The sequence below is a fragment of the Stegostoma tigrinum genome, chromosome 22, assembly GCF_030684315.1.
Source record: "Stegostoma tigrinum isolate sSteTig4 chromosome 22, sSteTig4.hap1, whole genome shotgun sequence".
In the NCBI taxonomy this organism is placed as follows: domain Eukaryota; kingdom Metazoa; phylum Chordata; class Chondrichthyes; order Orectolobiformes; family Stegostomatidae; genus Stegostoma; species Stegostoma tigrinum.
In genome coordinates this window covers 2,520,952-2,538,216 of record NC_081375.1, presented here as the reverse complement: position 1 = coordinate 2,538,216, position 17,265 = coordinate 2,520,952, and the positions used below count along the sequence as shown (strand labels likewise).

General features: G+C 43.3%; 1 protein-coding gene across 1 annotated transcript in view; it reads left to right on the top strand.

The window, feature by feature from the left end:
* The window catches only part of LOC125463857 ((E3-independent) E2 ubiquitin-conjugating enzyme UBE2O), a 138,966-nt gene that overhangs the window by 48,782 nt on the left and 72,919 nt on the right, over window positions 1-17,265 (top strand). The window contains exons 4-7 of the mRNA XM_059653564.1: window positions 3,647-3,744; window positions 5,398-5,461; window positions 13,356-13,499; window positions 16,348-16,457. Of these exons, the coding sequence (XP_059509547.1) occupies window positions 3,647-3,744; window positions 5,398-5,461; window positions 13,356-13,499; window positions 16,348-16,457 (416 nt within the window). The remainder of the gene's footprint in view (window positions 1-3,646; window positions 3,745-5,397; window positions 5,462-13,355; window positions 13,500-16,347; window positions 16,458-17,265) is intronic.

Here is a 17,265-nt window from a genome sequence, read left to right as displayed (position 1 = left end):
GCTAACAATCAGGCTGGAAGGGTGAATAGTTGTTAATGGGGATTATTAGTGACTAACAACAGTGGGTGTGTAGTGGCAGGCTATGTGGTAACAGGGGCGGGGACATGGGAGAGTTTTTCGGTTCTTAAACTGTTGAACTCCATATTGAGTCCGGAGGGCTGTAGGGTCCCCAAGCAGAAAATGAGGTGTTGTTCCTCCAGCTTACGCTGGGCTTCACTGGAACACTAGCAAGCCGGAGAGACAGATGTTGGCCAGGGAGCAAGATGGTGCATTGAAGTGCCAGGCAACAGGTAGTTTTTTTTTGTGGGCAGAACGTAGATGGACTGCGAAGTGTAGACTTGACAAACACTTCATTTTCCCCAACATAGAGGAGACTGCTTTGTGAGCAGCGAATGCAGCAGACTAGATTGTGGCAAGTGCAGGCAAAGTGCTGCTGCACCTGGAAGATATGTTTGGGCCCTTGGATACTGGAGAGGGAGGAGACGGTGTCGTAGGGTTGTGGGGAGGTGTTGGGGGTGAAGGAAGTATGGGCCAGGGTGTCCTGGAGGGAATGTTCCCTGTGGAAGGCAGACCAAGGAGGGGAGGGGAATATGCCTGGTGGTGACATCTTGCTGGAGGTGGCGGAAATGGCATCTGATGATCTTCTGGATGTGGATGCTGGTGGGATGGTAGGTCAGGATAAGGGGAACCCTATCGCTGCTGTGGGAGGGAAGAGAAGGGGTGAGGGCAAAAGTACAGGAGATGGGTCAGACCTGATTGAGGGCCCTGTTGACAACGGAGGTGGGGAATCCTCGGTTGAGGAAAAATGTGGACATTTTGGAGGCTCCCTTGTTAGTGGCACCCTGGTCCATACTCCCCCGTATCCAAGGGCCCAAACATACCTTCCAGGTGCAGCAGCACTTCACCTGCCCTTCCAAGAATCTAGTCTGCTTCATTCAGTGCTCACAACGTGGTCTCCTTTATGTTGGGGAAACGAAGCGTAGACTTCACAGTACATCTATGTTCTGGCCACAAAAAAGACCCTGAACTACCTGTTGCCTGACACTTCAATGCACCATCTTGCTCCCTGGCCAACGTCTGTGCCTCTGGCTTGCTACAGTTTTCCAGTGAAGCCCAGTGCAAGCTGGAGGAACAACACCTCACTTTTCGCTTGGCGACCCTACAGACCTCCAGACTCAATATTGAGTTCAATAATTTTACGACCTAACACTCCCATTTCCCAGCCCCCCACCCACACACCAGGCCTTGTTACCACATGACTTGCCACTACACGCCCCCTGTTGTTAGTCATTAACAGTCCCCATTAACAACTATTCATCCTCCCGGCCAGATTGTTAGCAACTCCTTTGTCTGTCCAACTGGCTCTCCCTTTGGGCTCTATCCTATCGTTTACTCCCTAACCCACCTACCTCTCTGTATTCTGCAAGTAAACTGATGTTTTCACAGCCACCATCAGTTCGGAGGAAGGGTCACTGGACCCGAAACATTAACTGTGTTTTCTCCAGCTCAGATGCTGCCACACCTGTTGAGAATTCCTTACATGTGTCTTCCTCAGCCTATTCACTTTCTAAACTTGAAGTTTGTTACTTTAGTAAATTTTCTGTCCATGATCAGTCTCAGCCTGTTTTGCTTCTGTGGTTTCACACAGCATAGAATGATGTCCATCATATCTGTGATTGTTTGAAAGTGCTAATTTGTCCAGTTGCCCTGCCTTTTTTCTCTCCCCACAGTCCTGAAATGTTTCAGTTTCCCGCTATAGCTTCAGCCTTTTTGGCTTCCTGCTGCTGACTGCTCTTTCACTTCAGTCCTTGCAGATCCTAGACCCTTCAGCAATACAAGATAATAAAATGTGAGGCTGGATGAACACAGCAGGCCAAGCAGCATCTCAGGAGCACAAAAGCTGACGTTTCGGGCCTAGACCCTTCATCAGAGAGGGGGATGGGGAGAGGGAACTGGAATAAATAGGGAGAGAGGGGGAGGCGGACCGAAGATGGAGAGTAAAGAAGATAGGTGGAGAGAGTATAGGTGGGGAGGTAGGGAGGGGATAGGTCAGTCCAGGGAAGATGGACAGGTCAAGGAGGTGGGATGAGGTTAGTAGGTAGATGGGGGTGCGGCTTGGGGTGGGAGGAAGGGATGGGTGAGAGGAAGAACCGGTTAGGGAGGCAGAGACAGGTTGGACTGGTTTTGGGATGCAGTGGGTGGGGGGGGAAGAGATGGGCTGGTTGTGTGGTGCAGTGGGGGGAGGAGACAAACTGGGCTGGTTTGGGGATGCAGTAGGGGAAGGGGAGATTTTGAAACTGGTGAAGTCCACATTGATACCATATGGCTGCAGGGTTCCCAGGCGGAATATGAGTTGCTGTTCCTGCAACCTTCGGGTGGCATCATTGTGGCACTGCAGGAGGCCCATGATGGACATCCCATCTAGAGAATGGGTGGGGGAGTGGAAATGGTTTGCGACTGGGAGGTGCAGTTGTTTGTTGCGAACTGAGCGGAGGTGTTCTGCAAAGCGGTCCCCAAGCCTCCGCTTGGTTTCCCCAATGTAGAGGAAGCCGCACCGGGTACAGTGGATGCAGTATACCACATTGGCAGATGTGCAGGTGAACCTCTGCTTAATGTGGAATGTCATCTTGGGGCCTGGGATGGGGGTGAGGGAGGAGGTGTGGGGACAAGTGTAGCATTTCCTGCGGTTGCAGGGGAAGGTGCCGGGTGTGGTGGGGTTGGAGGGCAGTGTGGAGCGAACAAGGGAGTCACGGAGAGAGTTGTCTTTCTGGAAAGCAGACAGGGGTGGGGATGGAAAAATGTCTTGGGTGGTGGGGTCGGATTGTAAATGGCGCAAGTGTCGGAGGATGATGCGTTGTATCCGGAGGTTGGTAGGGTGGTGTGTGAGAACGAGGGGGGATCCTCTTAGGGCGGTTGTGGCGGGGGCGGGGTGTGAGGGATGTGTTGCGGGAAATACGGGAGACGCGGTCAAGGGCGTTCTCGATCACTGTGGGGGGAAAGTTGCGGTCTTTAAAGAACTTGGACATCTGCGAATGCGGGAGTGGAATGTCTTATCGTGGGAGCAGATGCGGCGGAGGCGGAGGAATTGGGAATAGGGGATGGAATTTTTGCAGGAGGGTGGGTGGGAGGAGGTGTATTCTAGGTAGCTGTGGGAGTCGGTGGGCTTGAAATGGACATCAGTTACAAGCTGGTTGCCTGAGATGGAGACACTGAGGTCCAGGAAGGTGAGGGATGTGCTGGAGATGGCCCAGGTGAACTGAAGGTTGGGGTGGCAGGTGTTGAAGTGGATGAACTGTTCGAGCTCCTCTGGGGAGCAAGAGGCGGCGCCGATAGTCATCAATGTACCGGAGGAAGAGGTGGGGTTTGGGGCCTGTGTAGGTGCGGAAGAGGGACTGTTCCACGTAACCTCCAAAGAGGCAGGCATAGCTGGAGCCCATGCGGGTGCCCACTCCTTCAGCAATACCACTGAATCTGCAGAAACTATGCATGGAACGAAATATCTGTTTGCTCAAGTCTTGTGCTCTCGAATAACATGGCCGACTCAATGCGTGATTGTGTGGCATAATGTATTTTTAAAATAAAAAGTAGCTAAATCAGTACTGACTACATTTTTAAAATCTGTTTAATACTGGATGTTCTTTTGCAGCCATTTGTCTATGGTGATTATATAGCCTTTGATTGCTGGCTAGGAAAGGTTGACAACATTGTGGCCCAGCTTATTCTAAAACTATCAAATGGAGCCAGGTATCGCTTATACTTTTTCGTATGAATTGTGTATGTTGTTACATGGTTGTGTAAAATGGGGCCATTGGAAGGTGTGACTTGTCCTTGGATTTGACTTAAAAGTGCACTTAATTACCTAAAAATATTATCCAGTTGGTTTTCAGCCACCTAGACCTGAAATTTCTAGTCTGTGGCAATGTTCAATGTCATTTTGATAAAGTATATGTGTGAATATATGTGGTTTAACTGATTTTGAGCATTAGATTTGAATAGAATCACTTGTCTCCTTTTTCAGTTCTGGATATTGGCATCACCAACTTGACTGACATTTATTGCCCACCCTTCCTATTTTGTAAGGATAGGCCAAGATCTCACCACTGAGCTGAATGTACTTTCTAAACACCTTTTTGTAATCTAAGCATACTACAGAATATTGAGCACATGTTGAACAGTACAAGGGGATTAAGCCCCTTTGGAGTTGCACGATTTTCCTCATTCCTGTTTAAAGCAGCACACTGGAACATTCAAAATGCATCCAGCAGCTTTCAAACTTGCAAATGTGTGTCTGACAGTGTCAGGTGGTGTGAATAAGTGTTTTCCCTTCTCGGTCATTTGCTTTATTTTACTTCAATTAGCTATTAATATTTGCGATGTTTAGGGAATCTTTTTGTGATGTATTACGTGATTGAAGACTGTCAAATGTGAGAAATATTTCACAAAAGCATTTGGAACTTGCAACCAACAGCTTGTGTTTCTTGCCTTTCATGATTTCTGGGCTTCCCAAAGTGCTTTGCAACTGTGAAAAATGTTTTGAAATGGTTGCTATAGTTTTAGGAAAACCAGTCACTAATTTATGCATAGCAGAGTGCCATAATCAGCAATGGGATAAATGATCAGGTACGCTGTGTTTGAGGGGTAAAAATCGTTTAGGGCATAGAGATCTCCATAAAATCTCCACAGTGTGGAAACAGACCCTTCAGCCCAACAAGCCCACTCTCATCCTCAGCGTACCACCCAGACCCATCCCCCTCTCACCTACCTGATCTACACATCCCTTAACACTGGGCGATTTAGCATGGCCAATTCACCTAGACTGCACATCTTTTCTCTCTGGAAGGAAACCGGAGCACCCAGAGGAAACCTACGCAGACGTGGGAGAATGTGCAAACTCCACACAGTTGCCCAAGGGGAAGTTGAACCAGGGCCCCTGGTGCTGAGGCAGCAGTGCTAACCACTGAGCTACCATGCTCTCCTCCGCTGAAATATGCATTGTTTCTTTCACATGCATCTAACACCCAAAACAATGCCCTTGATTCTTAACTTCTCACCAAAAATGATATCTCCTGACTACAGCTATCTCTCAGCACTCCGTTAGCAGTGTTGGCCTAGATTAATGTCTTATTTCTGGATTTAGACTTGAATCCATAATCTTCTGACTCAGTTGAGGTGTGCTACCAACTGAATCGCAACTGGCACCTATTACGATTTTATATATTAATTGCTCTGCTATTCGTCTTAATCCTGTGTTACTGCTGTGTTTTAAGTTTAACAAAATGCTGTTTGTCAGTACTCTATTTTTACTTTGTGTTTGGAGCTAGTTTAGATTATTGATCCCACTTAAAACTAGCATTGTCCATGTTTAATGTATTAATTGATAGTTTGTTCCTCTTTTAGATGCTCAATGAGTACCAGTGATGGCAGTAAGCTTGTTGATCTTTGTCCCCATGTCAGTGACTCGGTAAGTTTGTAGGCTTTCCCTGAATGGGAAAAAGTGTGGAAATTGTTACTGTGCACTGTTTGTGCTAACATTTGTAATAGATAATTGAGTTTGGCCCCTAGTCGATTATTGGCAATATTGAGTTGAAACAATAATTTGAAGTTTGAGTGTAGTGATTTTGTGAATATGGGCCTGTGCTTAGTGAGTCAGGGTTGGGGGTTGCAGCTCTGCTTTGATATGGTGTCTGGCTCGTTAGAAAGTGAGTTACAATTATGTGATAATCACCCTTGCATGAAACCCCTAGACTTGACAAGCACACACTATGATTCACCTCCCACAAGTGCAAAAAATTGTTCTTTCTAACTTCCTTCACTTTCAATATAATTGACGTAATGCTTTACCATGAACACTGACTATCTTTGGCAATTTTGACTCCATTCATTGAATGGTAGTTAAGGTGGTGCATACTTAATCAAAAGTTTGTTCCTCCTGACAAATAGTGATTCTCAGAAGCTACGCTTATCAGACAGACAGAACTTGTGTTTGAGTGCCACAATTTATTGATGCCTTTCCTACAATTCTGAAACATTTATGACGGATCTGCATGTTCTTGTGAATTGGGCACCTGTGTCTCTGGAAAAAGTGTTGGTACTCGTAGATAATGTTTCACTGTTTAAAGCCTCAGACCTCATTAGAGCCTAGATCTAAACATTCGTGGAAAAAATTGGATTACAGAAGTGAGGTGAAAATGACTGGCTACCCTTGATCAAACAACATTGGAATGTTGAATTCCACCATGACTGGGAACTAATGGCACCAAGTTGTAAGATCTGAGGAAAGATGGGGAAATTTCAGAACCGGAGTAGTAGCCTTAAAGATTAATTGGCTTCAGTGATAAGTGAATAACACGAGTGATGAGCAGGCAGTGGAGACTTTGCATTAGAATTAAGTATGAAAGGATTTAACACACTCTTGTGTAGGTGGTTAGTACACTTCAGAATTTCTAGCATTAGACCTGCTCTTGTAGCCACTTTTCTAGCTACCATACATATGTCTGGATGAGGAATTCAGAGGCTTGAAATTGATTTTGAATTTATTGTCATATGTACTCAAGCACAAAAGTACAGGAATGCAGTGAAAAGTGTATAATGTCACAACACAAATCTCTTTGGAATCATAGAGCTGTACAACATAGAAACAGAAACTTTTGGTTCAACATGTCCATGGTGACCAGATATTGGTTATATAACAGCATTTAATAAAAGGGTAAACATGTGAAGCAAGACAACAGAAACAAGTCAGGAATGTGGGTGAAAGGCAAATTGATTTAGTTAATGCATGAACATTAACACTGGAGCCAACGTAACTGGAATCTCAAATATAACAGAAGTAGAATTCACACAGTGATAGTGTTCTAGCAAAAAAAAAGTCAGATGCACAGCATGGGACAGACCCTTTGATCCAACTTGTCCATGCCAGCCGATTATCCTAAACTAATCTAGTCCCATTTGCCAGCATTTAACCTATGTACCTCTCAACCCTTCCTATTCATATACCCATCCAAATGCCTTTTAGATTTTGGAATTGTGGCAGCTCATTTCCATGTATGCCTCACCCTCTGGAAAAATTTGCCCCTTAAACCCTTAAAATGTATGCCCTCTAGTTTTGGACTCCCCCCATGCCAGTTTCAACACTGACCAGTTCTGTTCCTCAAGGATCAGTGTTGGGATCTTTTTTGCTATTTGCAATATATACGAATGATTTGGAAGAAAATGTAAGCGTTTTATTAGTAAGTTTGCCAATGATAAAGGCTGATGGAATTGTGGATAGCGATGAGGACCATCAAAGGATATAGCTGGATGTAGATTGGTTGGTGACTTGGGCAGAGAAGTGGCAGATGGAGTATGGAGTTTAATCTGGAAAACTGCGAGGTAGTACATTTTGGAAGGTCTAATCCTAATGGGAAATATACAGTGAATGGCAGAACCCTGAAGAATACTGATAGGCAGAGGGAGCTGGGTGTACAGGTACACTGTTCACAATGGCAACATGGTGGAGAAGGTCATCAACAAGGCATACGGCATGATTGCCTTCATCAGCCGGGGTAGTGAGTTTAAAAATTGGCAGGTAATGTTGCAGCTTTATAGGACCTTAGGCCACATTTGGAATATTGTTCAATTCTGGTCTGCTCACTACCAGCAGGATGTGATGGCTTTGGAGAGGGTATAGAAAAGATTTACCAGGATATTGCTTGGCATGGAGGGCATTAGCTACGAGGAGAGGTTGGAGAACCTTGGGTTGTTCTCACAAGAATGATGGAGGCTGAGGGGTGACCTGATAGAGGTCTACAAGATTATGAAGGGCATGGATGGAGTGGACATTCAGAAGCTTCTTCAGAGTGGAAGAGTTAATTACTAGCGGGTGTAGGTTGAAGGTGTCAGGGCCAAGGCTGAAAGATGAGAGGCACGGATAGAGTCGATAGCCAGAGACTTTTCCCCAGGGCAGGATTGACTGCCATGAGGGGTCATAGTTTTAAGGTGTTAGGAGGAAGGTATAGAGGAGACGTCAGAGGGAGGTTCTTCACCCAGAGAGTTGTGAGCGCATGGAACTCTTTACCAGTGGTAGTCATGGAAGCGGAGTCATTAGTGACATTTAAGAGACTGCTGGACATGCACATGGACAGCAGTGAATTGAGGGGAATGTAGGTTAGGTTATTTTATTTTTGGATGAGGATTAATCCACGGCACAACATCGTGGGCCGAAGGGCCTGTACTGTGCTGTACTTTTCTATGTTTACTTCTATGTCTATGTTCTAAGTATGACATACAAGGCAAGTTTTTTTTTAGTGCAGTGGGTGCCTGGAACTTGCTGCCGTGGGAGATAGTGGAAGCGGATACGAAAGTGACTTCTAAAGTTTGTCTTGACAAATATGAGTGGGATGGGAATAATGGGATACAGTCCACAGAAGGATAGAGGGTTTTGGTTGTGACGGGCAGCATGTTGGTGCAGGCTTGGAGGGCCGAAGAGCCTGTTCCTGTACTGTAATTTTCTTCTTTGTTTATCAAAAACTTCTTCAGCCCATGTCAGTAAGATTGAGAAAGTGCCTCCGAGCAGTGATGATTCACTTCCAACATCAACTGCTGCCTGAGTATTCATACCATATGGACGAGAAACTCCAACCTCAGTTGTATCTGTATGAAAACTAAAACTGAGCACTGTAAATAACCACGACAGCATGTGGATGGCTGTAGTGTTATTACCTACTCTGCACTAGATTTTCATGCTACTCTTTTGATCTCTTCAGTTCTGGGCACAATCTGACTGGTGCCTACACATTGCAAAAAGAAAACTTTGTATCGACCTATATGTGGCCAATCAAATATTGCTCCTCCTGCTATATTGGAGACAACATGGAATATGTTGCATTTGTTGATATCTTGGCAGCTACCTCTTGCCCAAAGGTTACCTTTTAATCTGAAGGCCTAACACTGGATCTTGTAAAGATTCAATGTTTGACCAAGACCTATTCAAGTCAACAAATTTTACTGTGTAGAAATGTTTTCACTGCACTCTTCCATTGCATTTAGACCTGGACTCTGTCAGCAGCATGTAAGTGCACGAGACATTCCACCAGAAGTTGAATGAATGCTGTAGAGACAATGTGCAGATAATGGAACAAAAGTTAATTACCTTGAAACTTGTTATATAAATATTTGGCCAAAGCTTCTGTAAAAGCAATTACAGTGGACTGGACAGTGTCTGGATAGCTGAAGAATACTTGAAACAAACTTGTACATACTGTTATTCCTCAGTAGAAATTGAGCGTGGCTGTTCCTGGAGGAGTCTCAGAAGTTAAAGATATTGTACAAATACATTAAAATTATCCAGATTCTCACCTTTACATGTAAGTTGACAACACACATCAGGTTTTCTGTATTATTTGAATTACTATTTATTACAGATAAACAATTACGAACCATTGACTTTTAACTACTGGTTAAGACTGTAACCATCTTCTGCTATGCATACGTGCATATATGGAGATCACAGATGGATATTCAAAACAAATGGGTGTTATAGGTGGAGGAAAAGACTGCAAAGATAGTTCAATGGTTCATATGAATTGCTGAGGTGATCGTTTCTAGCTTGTTGTAGCTCCTGCATGTTACTTCTCCACTCTACATCCAGTACAGTGAGAGGATGCTTCCTCTCCAAAACGACGCTGTCAAAACGTCTCTCGATATTACAATCAAGTTACCTCTTCTATCTCAATTCCAAAGGGCTTAAGCACATCTTGTCAAACCTTCCCACTAAAGTCAGCCCACCCATTCTAATTCCAGGTGTTAGTCTTGAGACCTTGTAAATGCACTAGAGGCAGTTCTGTGCTTTTTTAAATAAGGAGACCAGTGTGAACCATAGTACTTCAGATGTGGTATCATCAGGGCGCTGTATAAGCTTCCTACTTGTGTAATCCTTTCCTCTTGTGAAAACTAATGTTCAGTTAATTGCCTCTTGTGACAAATGTTCTATTACTTGCTGTACCTGCATACTAACATTTTGTGAATTATGCACAAGAACACCTCGAATCTGTTTGCATCTGAGCTGTGCAACTTCACCATTTTAGATAATGCTTTTTTTAAGCTAACTGGCTTGTAGTTCCCTGCTTTATCTCCTTTTCAAAATAAGGGTGTTACACTTGCTGTCTTCCAATCTAATGAACCGTTCCTGTATCAAGGGAGTTTGTGAAAATTAATAAATTCATAAGCTATCTTACTAGCTATTTCTTTTAAGACCAGAGGATGAAGGCATTCATTGCCCAGGCACTTGTCAGTGCACAGTTCCAACAATTTACTCAGCACCATTTCTCTGGTAATTATGATTTATCCTGTGTTCCTCCCCTCATTTCCTGATATTATTCCTGTTTTTGGAATGTTACTTGTGTCCTGTATGGTGAAGACTGTAAAATACTTATTCATTTGATCTGTAATATCTTATCTTATTTTCTATCAATTCTCGGGTCTCACTTTCTATAAAAATCAATTCGTTTCTTTTTGTTGAGTTCTATGAATATTTAAAAAAAAAATGCTTTTAGATTTCTCCCATAATTTTTTTATGACACCAGGAACTGGAGTATCTGACATAACAAGGTGTAGAGCTGGATGAACACAGCTGGCCGAGCAGGAAGGGACTCTGAGGAAGGGCCTAGGCCTGAAACGTCAGCTTTCCTGCCCCTCTGATGCTGCTTGGCCTGATGTGTTCGTCCAGCTCTGCACCTTGTGATCTCTTTTTTTTTTTCCCAGTCGTTTTTTTTGTTTTATATTTGGTTCAGCCTTCTGATGTGTAACCTTGGTTTGCACAACCTATACTTTTTTAAAATTAGTTTGATACTATCTTTAATGTTTCTGAAGTATTCTGTTAAATGTCTGCCCTGCATCTCAATTGAGATATTTACTTTTAGCCAGCTCTGTTTTAATGCCCTCATTGTTCATTTTTTAAATTTTAAAAAGTCTCTGACGCACTCTGTTCCTTGAGCTGCAATCACCCTGCTAACCAAGATGCCTTCAGTGAAATCATTCATTAATCCTGTTGGTCCAGCTTAATCTCGTATCTGGATCATGCTGTTTTTGTTTTATAAGGGAGGCAATGGCCTAGTCTCCTTGTTAATCCAGAGACCCAGGTAGGTTTCTATGACCCAGGTTGGAATCTCACCAGGGCAGATGATATTATTTGAATTTATTAAAAATAATTGAATTAAAGTCTAATAAAGACCATGAGACCACTGTCAATTGTTGGAAAAATCCATCTGGTTCACTAATGTCTTTTAGGAGAACACTGCTATCCTTACTTGGTCTGGCCTGTGTGTTACTCTAGAACCACGGAAATGTGGGTGACTCTGAACTGCCCTCTGGGCAATTAAAAATGGGAAATGAATGCTGCCCTAGCCTGTGGTGCCCTCATCCCTTAAATTGACTTTTAAAAAAAAACACTACCCTGAAAAACTTTGAATTCTCACTTTGGTGACCTTTGCCCATCTGACTTTTGTAGTTGATCTGTTGATTAAAACTTCATGTTATCGTTATGCCTTTGTGACAAGCTCTTACTATTTCTTTCTTTTTTCTGCACCCAACCATGTGATTACTGTTGCAGGACCTGTACAGCTTTTCCCCAGAAGGGATTTTTTTTTGTTAATCATCTCATTTCTATCCAAACACTCTTTCTATACCTTGGGTTTTTGAACTTGGACCATCCTTCTCTACTGTTCAATATCATTGTTAGCTAATAGCTCCCTTCCACATTTTTGCCAGTTTCCTGAAAGGTTTTGCTCCAATCCATATTATTCTGCAGCCAAGTCTCTAATGGTACCAGTAATGGCTTTTACCTGTCAGTTCTTGATTTCTTAACTTTCTACAGTTCCAGCATGAACAAAAAGTACTACAAAGACACAAGCTATCCTTGGAAAGTGATGGTATTGACATTAATGACTGGAAATAGCTTGGTGCAAATAGTTCTAAATAGTGACACTTTGCCAATCAAGCTGTGTCATTTTTTGATTCCATGCACCTTGAGGCAGCATAGATGGAAAGAAAAAGAAACGAGTACTGTACTCTGGATTCTACAACTCTTGAGACATGGCCTTTTCAGTCACGTGAAGACCGAGTAGATGATACTTGAATTGAAGGTCAGCTGATGACTGCATGCACACCATGCAGTGGATGATGAACAATTCTAATCAAAGCTGTAATCAAGAGATCAGACAAAAGTTTTGTAGTACTGCTGGTCATGAATTGGGACAGGGAAGGATCATCCACTGGTCAGTTACACCTTACAACAGATGGCTGTTTTTTTTTATTTTAAGAAATGGATCAGCTCAGTCCTAGGGTATAATGTCACTATTTCTTTGGGCCATCGTTTTAGGCCTAACTAGTTTCATCAATGCCCTCCCCTCTACCATGACGTCAGAGCTGGAGGCGTTCTGTTATTGCAGTGTTCTGTGCCATTCACTACTTAGAAATGGAAACAGTCTGTGTTCATATACAGCAATACGTGGAGAATGTCCAAGCTTAGTCTGATAAGTGGCAAGTTACATTTGTCAACACCTAGTGCCAAGCATTTTCCAGCTTGAAAATATGATCATCTTGCCTTGATTTCAATCATAGCACTATTGCCGAATCCCCCCTATCAACATGCTGAGAGGTTACCATTGGCCAGTAATGGAGCTAGACCAGCCATATAAATACAATGGATGGCCACAAGAGCTGGTCAGAGGCTCAATTCTGGAGTGGGTAACTCTCCTCCAAACTTGCCAAAAATTGTCCACCATCTACAAGAATGGCATGTTCTCAATTGTATGAACAAGTGTGGTGTGCCAACACTTAAGCTCAACACCATACAGGACAAAGTTCTCTTGACTAGCACCATTCACTACGGCCAACATTTGCTACTTCCAGCAAAGTGCACTTTCTGGAAGATGCTCTGTAGCAACTTGCCATGCTTTCTTCACCTGCACCTTCCAAATCCATGACTTTACCACTTCTGCAGACACATGGGAACACCACCATCAACAATTCCCCAAAGTCGCACATCATCCTGATTTTGGAAGTATATTGCTGTTACTTCTGTGTCACTGAGCCAAAATCCTGGAACTCTTTCCATCTGCACTGTTGGTGTACTACAGTGTTTCAAGAACAGAACTTTACATCCCTTTTTATCAAGGGATAGGCTATAAGTGTTGGCCTTGGTAATGCCACAGAGAGCTCATAAAAGAATAAAAGTAGATAAATCTTTGAATGTGTATTGGTATTTCAAACACAACTTTGAAGAAATGTCTTATAGTTGTACGTCCTATGTTCATTTTGATATCTATCTGGTTACAGATGGGGATATCTTAAATTACAGCCATTCTTTTCTGTTCTAGGGGCAGTTCTTCGATGAATCCTATGGGTTTTATCCAGGACAAATGTTGTTTGGAGCAGCTAAAGTTTTCTCAAATGTCCAGTGGCTGTCTGGTGTTCGACCTGTGCTGAGCAAAAAAAGCAAGTTTAAAGCGGTTGTTGAAGAGGTATTTTCAAAAATTTGTTAAAAGCCAAAGGTACAGGCATTGCATGTTGAATGACCATATTTATAGAGTTCCTGCAAGTTTCTTTATTGAATTGGAAGAATGTTTTATTTCTGTGGGTCTTCTTCCAGTACGATCTTTGAAAGATCTGCCATGAGGAGAAAGACTTCAGTGTCCATTTCCTGTGATTGCCCAGGATATAACCTGTCACTTGCAGGCATAAGTGATCAGTTGACCTTTGAAATGGAGTGGTTAATTTAATTAGGAGCAACGTCTAAACCTCAGTTTAAATAGCCTGTGGCTCTTGCTATAATATGCATACCTTCTGTGACTCTTTCTTAAATATCTTGAAGAAATACACTGATTTGCAAAGCTTGTCCTAAGCTCATGTTCTTGTTAATATGCCAAAATTTTCAGCATTAACTGAAATGCTGTAAAGTTTTCCACATGCAGATCAGTTGCACTTTCTGTAATGTGGAAGTTACCTTCAACTGGAGACTGTCGAGGTGTTCTGTGGTTGAGTGAAAATTAACATTGTGCTGGCTGAAATATTCCTTTCCTAGATACAAGCCGTACATGACTATCTAATAGTTCACAAGCTGTGTAGGCATCTTATGATTATCCTCTTATAGTGGATTTATGCAGAGGCTTTACTGGCTTTTCAGTATCCGCTCCAGATACAATCAGCACAAGTGAGGCATGTTCCAAAAGACCCCCACAGGTATTTGATCCATGTGAATTCATCTAGCCTCTCTCTAACCTTTTGTATCCTCCAATTTCTTTTTCCTTCATTTACTTAATCAGTTTGTCATCAAGTTCATTTGTTATTCACTTCAGAAGGGATTTTCAATCTTGCCATTCTCCAACAAAATTTCTCCAGGATGTCCATTTAACTTATATTAATTTCTATCTTTATATTTATGCCTCTACTTACAGAGTCGTAGAGTTAAACACCATGAGAGCATGCCCTTCGGCCCAACTTGCCCATGCTGACTCGGCTTCCTAAAGTGAATTAGTCCCATTTGTCTTTGTTTAGCCTGCGTCCCTTTCAACCTTTCCTATCTATGTTCCTGTCCAAATATCTTTTAAATGTCATAGTTGTACTTACCTCTACCGCTCCATCTGGCAGCTTCTTCCATATATGCACCACCGTTTAGAGAAAAAGTTGTCCCTTGGGTCCTTCACCCCAGTCCTCTAGTTTTGGACTTCCTACCTTGGGGAAAATAACTAGGCTATTTGTGTTTCTAGACTCCTCATTGTAAACCTCCTAAGGCCACCCCTCAGTTTCCTGTGCTCTGGGGGAAAACGTCCCAGCCTATCCTTTATAACTCAAATTTTATCGTTTTGGTAACGTCCTTGTAATTTTTTTTCATCTTTCCAGTTCAGTAATATCCTTTCTATAGCAGGATGACCAGAACTGTATACAATACTCCAGATGTGGCCTTAGCAATATCTTGTACAGCTGTAACTTGAAGTCTCAACTCTAAGACTTAATGCTGTGACCAGCGAAGGCAAGTGTGCCAAACATTATCTTCACTGCCCTGTATATCTGTGATGCCACTTTCAAGGAACTATGAACCTGCACCCCTAGATCTCTCTTCGTTGACACTCCTCAGGGAATTACCATTTAACTATGTACGTACTGCCGTTGTTTATATTTCGAAAATGCCACACTTTGCATTTATCTGAATTGGACTCCATCAGCTATTTGTTGGCCCAGTTGATTAAGATCCTGTTCTACTCTTAAGAGACCATCACTGTCCACTATGTTACAAATTTTGGCGAATTTATTCTCATTCAATTCATTTATATAATGGTGAACAAGTGTGGATCCAACATGGATCTTTGTAGAATGTTACTGATCATGGGCCTCCAGTCAGAAAAACAACCCCTTACCAACACCAAGCCTCCACTCTCAAGGTGATTGAGAGAGTTGCAGTGGGAGAGAGATCCACTGAGGTTTCTCCAGAGAGGAGGGTAACTTCTTCAGGCAAGGCATCCTTAGAAGAGGCTTCACAGTGGGTTTAAAATTGTTTCAGAGATAGTAGGAACTGCAGATGATGGAGAATCTGAGATAACGAGGTGTAGAGTTGGATGAACACAGCAGGTCAAGCAGCATCAGAGGAGCAGGAAAGCTGACGTTTCGGGCCTAGCAGGGTCTAGGCCCGAAACATCAGCTTTCCTGCTCCTCTGATGCTGCGTGGCCTGCTGTGTTCATCCAGCTCGACACCTTCTTATCTCAGTAAGAACTGCAGATGCTGGAGAATCTGTCTCCTACTGTCAAGCCAATTTTGTAACCCATTGACTAGGTCTCCCTGGATCCCATGTGGCCTAACCTTACTTACCAGTCTTTTGTGCTTGTCGAAAGCCTTGCTAAAGTCCATGGGTATAATGTCTATTGCAACATTTATTATTTATCAGCTTGGCCACCTCTTCGAACAAAAATCAATCAAATTTGAGACCCAATTTCCCATGCACAAAGCCATGCTGACTATCCCTAGTCAGTTCTTGCCTTTGCAAATTCACATAGAACCTTGTCCCTCAATCCCCTCCAACAACTTAAACACCATTGATGTTCGGGTCACTGGCTTATAGTTCCCTGGTGTTTCCCTGCAGCCTTTCTTAAATAATGGCACACCAGTCTCCACCCTCCAGTCTTCTGGCACCTCATCTGGCTGTCAATGATACAGGTATCTCTTAGGAGCTCTGCAATTTCTTCCCTAGCTTCCTGCAATGACATGGGATGGACTTGATCAGGTCCTGGGGATTTAACTGCCTTTATTCCTTTGTTTGCTATGTTAAGAAATGTGCCACACTTAGTCCAAGGGGCCTGGTATGCTTTATGTTCTAGGTGCAAGTGGTGGAGCTTAGAGTTTCCTGGATAACAAAGAGCTTTTGCCTTGGTGGAAGTGAGAGTGTTTATCCTCCATCTCCAGTTATCACACAAGACAATTTGCCCAGGTATGGTGAGAGTTAAATTTCTTTACTAACTAGAAAATACAGCACAAGAGTAAACCGGTAAGAAATATTGTTTTTAAAAATTAAGAGCTTTACTGATCTGAGTTTCTCCCAGCATTTTCTGTTTGTTTCAGAGCTACTTTTGTTCCCCAACACTGCTGAGAGATGTCTGTTGCTGTGTGTGATAATGGACCACTAGATCAACACAATGCAAGGAATAGATAATAAAATGTGAGGCTGGATGAACACAGCAGGCCAAGCAGAATCTCAGGAGCACCAAAGCTGATGTTTCGGGCCTAGACCCTTTATCAGAGAGGGGGATGGGGAGAGGGTTCTGGAATAAATAGGGAGAGAGGGGGAGGTGGACCGAAGATGGAGAGAAAAGAAGATGGGTGGAGAGGAGAGTATAGGTGAGGAGGTAGGGAGGGGATAGGTCAGTCCAGGGAAGACGGACAGATCAAGGAGGTGGGATGAGGTTAGTAGATAGATGGGGGTGCAGCTTGGGGTGGGAGGAACGGATGGGTGAGAGGAAGAACCGGTTAGGGAGGCAGAGACAGGTTGGACTGGTTTCGGGATGCAGTGGGTGGGGGTGGGGGTGGGGAAGAGCTGGGCTGGTTGTATGGTGCAGTGGGGGGAGGGGACGAACTGGGCTGGTTTGGGGATGCAGTTGGGGAAGGGGAAATAAAGCAAGTATTTGAGATTTTGATCTCTTGGTGAATTTGACATTCTTTCAATCTGTTAGTGGGGAGGGATTTCACTCTCTTTCATTCTGTTAGTCTATTTTCTTGCAGAAAATTGAATACTTTATTCT